The 6418-nt window shown below is 34.9% G+C and overlaps 1 protein-coding gene across 1 annotated transcript; it reads left to right on the forward strand.

Annotated features, from left to right (window-relative positions):
- Positions 1-792: 792 nt before the first annotated feature.
- LOC133799597 (probable disease resistance protein At5g63020) lies at positions 793-3611 on the forward strand. The gene is made up of 2 exons (XM_062237600.1): positions 793-3503; positions 3602-3611. Exons 1-2 carry the CDS (start codon positions 793-795, stop codon positions 3609-3611), a joined length of 2721 nt encoding a protein of 906 aa, XP_062093584.1.
- The last annotated feature ends 2807 nt before the right edge of the window (positions 3612-6418 follow it).

A 6418-nucleotide genomic window follows, 5' to 3' on the forward strand; every position in this document is an offset into this window, starting at 1 on the left:
TACCTCAAGGCTCGGGGTACCAAAACGTCCCCGAGGGCAAAATGGTAAAATTCCTCAATATACCCGCCTAGACATTCTATCCTAAAATATATCTCCAAATATTTATTTTCATGTCCCAATAACCCCATAACACACCTAGTACCCAAATTACCCCTCGACTCGCCCCGAGTCGGAATCTCAACCCCGTTGTGACCCTCTGGCTAATCGCTCCCCAGGACTGTCTTGGACCGTGCTGCACAGACATTTCACATATATAACATATATCACATTCACGCCCCCAATACCCAGTCGGGGCCCACATGCACATTTAATTCACTAAACATGCACTATCATATATTCACATTAATCCACCCATAACACATTAAAGCATAATAAATCACTTATTGCCCTCCAGGCACACTAATCAAGGCCTTAAGCCCGATTAGCAAATTCGGGTCGTTACATCTTTTCCTCTGTATAGTTTTTATTTGTTTAAAATCTAAACTCTAAAGTCTGAATTGGGACATAAACCATTTTTTTAACACAACTTGTCTTAATTTAAGTAGCATTTGTTGATAGAGATTTTTAATATTTACAAGTTGAAACCCATCACACACGGCAATGTTTACTTTTGTTTTTCAATGACTGAGTCGTGAAAAAAAAGTCTTAAAATTTAAAAATTTCATAATTACAAATAACAACAATTAACAAATATATATATACATCCATATTTTCGTTATGAAACATCAAACGCCATTGCAATTTGCAAGTAACCTTCTCTTCATTTTTTCTGAGTTTTCAAAGGAAGGAACAATGGGTATCACATTTTCTCTGCCATGTAATACAGCTAATGATGTTGTCAAACATTGTTATAAATGCAGTGCTGAACAATCAAGTTACATCTACAAGCTTGAAGATAATCTTAAGAATCTAACAAAAGCTCTGAAGGATTTAACAGATAAGAAAAATACCATATTAAGGAGAGTCACACTTGCAGAGGAACAACAGTTGACACGGTTGGATGAGGTGCAAACATGGCTTACAAGGGTTGAGACCATCGACACTGACGTCAATGAAAAACTACTGCAAAGAAGAACTGAAGAAATCAACAGACTTAGCCTTTGGGGTTGTTGTTCAACAAACTATAAGGCCAGCTATATGTTTGGGAGAAAGGTGTCTAAGAAGATGGAAGAAATTACTGATTTGCTTAAAGAGGGAAAGGGTTTTGAAGTGGTGGCTGAAAGGGAACCAATAGCTGCTGTGGCTGAAGTACCAGTGGAGCCAACTGTGGGCTTGGAATCAGTTTTTGACCATCTTTGGACAGAATTCAACGATGACAATGTGAGAATTATGGGGCTGTATGGAATGGGAGGGGTGGGAAAGACCACCCTGTTGAAAAAAATTAATAACAATTTCCTTAATGCTCCAAGTAATTATTATGTGATATGGGTAGTGGTGTCAAAAGATCACACCCTTGAGAAGATTCAAAATAAGATTGGAGAAAAGCTTGGCTACTCAGGTGACACATGGAAGAGCAAAAGCTCTCAGCAGAAAGCTGAAGACATTTTCAAAGTCTTGAATAAGAAGAAGTTTGTTATGTTATTGGATGATTTATGGGAGAGAGTCGATCTTGTTATAGCAGGGATTCCTTTGCCAAATAATCAAAATGAATCCAAGCTTGTCTTTACAACTCGTTCCATGGAAGTTTGTAGTGAAATGGATGCTGATAAAAAAGTTGAAGTAAAGTGCTTGTCACCAGAAGACTCGTGGAAATTGTTCAAAGAAAAGGTGGGAGTGAAAGCTCTCAATATTCATCCAGATATCCCATGTTTAGCAGAAAAAGTTGTGGAAGAGTGTGATGGGTTACCAATAGCACTAATAACCATAGGACGCGCCATGGCTCACAAGAGAACGCCTTCAGAATGGTTGTATGCAGCTCATGTGTTGAGAACTTCAGCATCAAAATTTTCAGCTATGGGAGATAAGGTACTTCCTCTTCTTAAGTTCAGTTATGACAATTTATCAAGTGAGAAACTCAAGTCTTGTTTCCTTTATTGTGCATTATTTCCTGAAGAATGGAATATTGATAAAGATGACTTGGTAAATTATTGGATGTGTGAGGGATTTTTGGATGAATATGATGATGAAATTTATGTGAAATGCCAAGGATATGATCTTATTAGCTTGCTTCTTTGTTCATGTTTATTAGAAGAGGTTAGTGAATCAAGTAATCAAGTGAAGATGCATGATGTCATTCGCGACATGGCGCTATGGATTGCTAGTGATTGTGGGAAGGCAGAGAGTAAATTTTTGGTGAAAACAAATGCTTTATTGGTTGATCCCCCAAAGATTGAAAAATGGAATGAGTTTGAAATGATCTCTTTGATAGGAAACAAGATCAAGTATCTTTCTTTAACTACAACATGTCCCAACCTCTCAACTTTGTTCCTTCAATCTAATGATTTGCGTCGAACTTGTGATAAATTCTTCAACTCCATGCCTAAATTAACAGTTTTGGATCTATCAATCAATAGAAAATTAAGTTATTTACCAGTGAAAATTTCAACTTTAGTTTCCTTGCAATATCTTAACCTGAGAGGTACAGAAATAAAAGAATTGCCAAAAGAGTTGAGTAGCTTGGCAAAGTTGAAATACTTGAACTTAGAGGGGTTATCTTCTCTAGATATAATCCCAAAAAGGTTAATATCAAGTTTTTCTCTATTGCAAGTCTTAAACATGTTTGGATGTGGAGTGTCCAAAAAGATAGTGATGGATCATGTCCAATGTGGAGGTAATAAATTACTAGTACAAGAATTGCAGCGCTTGAAACATGTTTTAACATTGGGTGTCACCATTAAATGTGTCATTGCCTTTGAGAGGTTTTTGACCTCTGAAGTGCTTCGAAACTCCACTCAAACCTTGTTTCTCCAACACTTAAGCACCTTACAGTTTCATAATCTTTCATCTATGGCGATTTTACTCCGACTTTCTATCCGCCACTGTCAGAGCTTGGAAGCTTTGCAGATTGACTTGAATTGGGAAAGAAGAGAACATAAAGCATTGTTTGGAAGCCTTCGTGATATAAGTATTCATTACTGTCCAAAACTCAAGGACTTGAGTGGAATTATTTTCGCTAGAGAATTGAGTCATCTTCTTATCTACAATTGTGAAGCACTTGAAGAAATAATAAGTGTGGACAGAGTTGGTGATACTATTCCAGAAACTAAAGAGCCATTTGTTAAACTTGAGGCTATAACATTGTCTGATTTACCAAAATTAAAGATTATCTATCCAAATCCCCTGCCTTTTCATTGCCTCAAGTTACTTGATGTGTTAAAATGTGAAAAGCTGAAGAAACTTCCAATCAGTTCTAATGTCACTAGAGCATCTAATCTGACTATTAGGGGACAAAACCAATGGTTTTTTGATATGCAATGGGAGGATGAGACCACTCGAGACACATTTGTCCACTGTTTTTCTGGTGACTATATGGATGACATGGATTATTTGGATCTTGATTCATGGTAAGTTGTAGCTACAAACATCACTTAATTATTATTTAATTTTTATTTATGGGAGATTTTAGTTTTCTCTTCATAACTTTTCTTTTTCTTTTGTCTAGGTATGATTAGTCTTTTGTTGTGGAGCTGAAAGGTGTACCAAAGTATACAGAGGAAAGAAACTACAGGAACAGAGTAAAACAATAATACCTCATCCTCATCTTATGTTTCTAAAGCCTATAGTAGACGATTTTTTTTAATTTTTTGTAATTCTCCTCTTATGGAACTTATATGTATAAATGAGTTGGGAATCAAACCATTCCACTAGGCAAGGTCCTTTAAAATTATACATTTTTCTATTAAAAAAGCTTTGTTTTCATTCAAATAAAGTATAGTGGTTTATTATCTACCTGACAAAATCTCAATTTAGATCACTTGCAACAAAACTACAATGGTACGAATTTTTTTCATATATTTCTTAATTTGGTAATATGTTCTTTGTTTTATTTTTTGTTTAGAATCAGTGTTTGAAGTGCAATCCAATTCTACTTTCACTTGTCATTGCAGAGTAAGTAGTTTGATATCAACATTTTTGATTGGATGATAAGCCTTGCAAGAACTTGATCACATATAAAATATGTGAAGATCATTAATTTTTACTGTTTGTTTTTTTCATATTAACCACATCAGTCCCAAAAGCTTCATTGTGTATACTTTGATCTTTTTTAACATGTACACAACATTTGAATTCCCTAACTAATAAAAATACTGAAATCAAAGGAACATAGCTAAATATAGAGAAAATCCTCAAACATGTGGATAATTTAAAAAAACACAATAAAACAAAAACCACACACACATCACTTGAATTTCTTTATAGCTCCATTATCTGTTAACGTTTAAAATACAAATAATTAGTTGACAGAGCTTAATTAGAATTTTGAGCAACAAACTTAGCGAGTTAAATTTTATTACCTTGCCAGCCGGACAACAAATAAAGAGAAAGAAGCGCCACATTGCAATGTAAATTTCCTACAGCATCCACTCAGAAAATTCAGAACAACTCAAACTCAAAAATCAAAATAATGTATTAATTAATTATAACTCAAAACTTAAGTTGGTAACATCTCACCTGTAGCTCATTCTTCAAAACAGGGGAGAAAGACATTTTGAGAGGTCGCATCCTCCCATTCTAACTCATTCCACCAATATTTGCGACATTGGGTCTCATTTTCGCACATTAGAACTCATTGGAAGTTTCTTCAGCTCTTCACAATAACTTACTTCAATTGAGTTGAGACATGAAAAGGGCAGGGGTTTTGGGTAGATAGATATTCTTTAGTTTTGGTAAATTGACTAAATTCAGGGTTTCAAGTTTAAGAATAGGTTCACCTCCTCTAGAGCATCACCTGGTTTCTCCAATCTCCACACTTATTATTTCTTCCATTTCATTGCTATGTTGGATAAAAAGATGCTGCAGGTTTTGAGCAAAAATTAGCCCACTCACTTCCTTCAAGTAACGACATTAAAAAAAACTGACATCACGGAGGTTTTGGAACTCTTTCGCTAAGCCTTTAGTTAAGCCTTGAAGAGGAAGACAATCTATCTTTAGCTCTTCCAACTCTGAACACCGAAAGAAATAAAGTAACTTAAATTATTTCAAGGAAACTTCATTGAGCCAGAGACTTTCAGTGGAGTTTGATAGCATTTGGGAGTCCAAAAATCTTTTCAGGGCATTAACACATTTTATGGAGACACCCAACATAATCATGTGCTTCAAACACTCTAACTCTTACTAGTAACTCATTACCCCCACATTGAACGCTATACTCCACTACCTCTTCAACTCTCTTGCAACTCTTCTAAGAAAGTATTTACTACATTGAGGTATTGTAATTGTTAAAGTAATTATTACTAGCTTACAGGCTTGTTTAGTCTTTCTCTTGTAATAATTATTTTAGTCTTTCTCTTGTTGTGACTTTAGTATAAATAACACACTTTTCTATCATTGTATCAACTTAATTTTGTAAGAGAAATTTCACACTATATGCATCACTGTATTAAATGGACTTTATATCATTGGCATCACATATGCATGCTATGTATCCTTAGGCATCGTTTTTGCCAAAAAACCATATTTTCAATGCACTATCGCACTGGAATCGTAATAGCATCGTTATGCATCATTAGACATCATTTTTAGTCAAAAAACCATTTTTTTCAATCTACCATCGCACTGAAATCGCATCCCTATTGCATCAGCATTGTTATGCTTCGTTATTGCCAATAACAATATTTTCAATGCGCCATTGCACCGACATCGCATCAGCATCGTTATGCATTGTTTTTTGTCAAAAACATGTTTTCAATGCACCTTCGCACTGGCATCGAAATATCTTCGCATCAGCATCGTTATTGGTAAAAAACCATGTTTTCAATGCACCATTGCATTGGCATCGCATCAGCATCAGCATCAGCATCAGCATCGTTAGACATCGCCTTTTTCCAAAAATCATGTTTTCAATGCACTATCGCAATAACATCGCATCAGCATCGTTTTTTTTTGCCAAAAACCAAGTTTTCAAGGCACCATCGAAATGACATCGCAACTGCATCGTTAGAAATTTTTTTTGCAATTTTTCAGAGTTCTAGATCTGAAAAAAAAAAAAACACAAATAAACCCCAAAAGTATTGCACAAGTGTTTGAAATCTATAAAGTAGTGTCTTAAGTCAATCTTTTCTTGGATTTAAGTTTCAGACTAGATTTTTCATCATTAAAACTTTAAAAAGTTGCGGGGTTATATTTCGAGAGTTGTGAATAAACCCACAAGTAACAAGACTGATTATGCAACCCTATTAGAAAATTGAGAAGTTGATAATTAAAAAATTATCACTTGGATAAACAATTCTGTTGAACATTCAATACGTACCTAATTAGC

Source organism: Humulus lupulus, chromosome 9 (assembly GCF_963169125.1).
Source record: "Humulus lupulus chromosome 9, drHumLupu1.1, whole genome shotgun sequence".
Taxonomy (NCBI): Eukaryota; Viridiplantae; Streptophyta; class Magnoliopsida; order Rosales; family Cannabaceae; genus Humulus; species Humulus lupulus.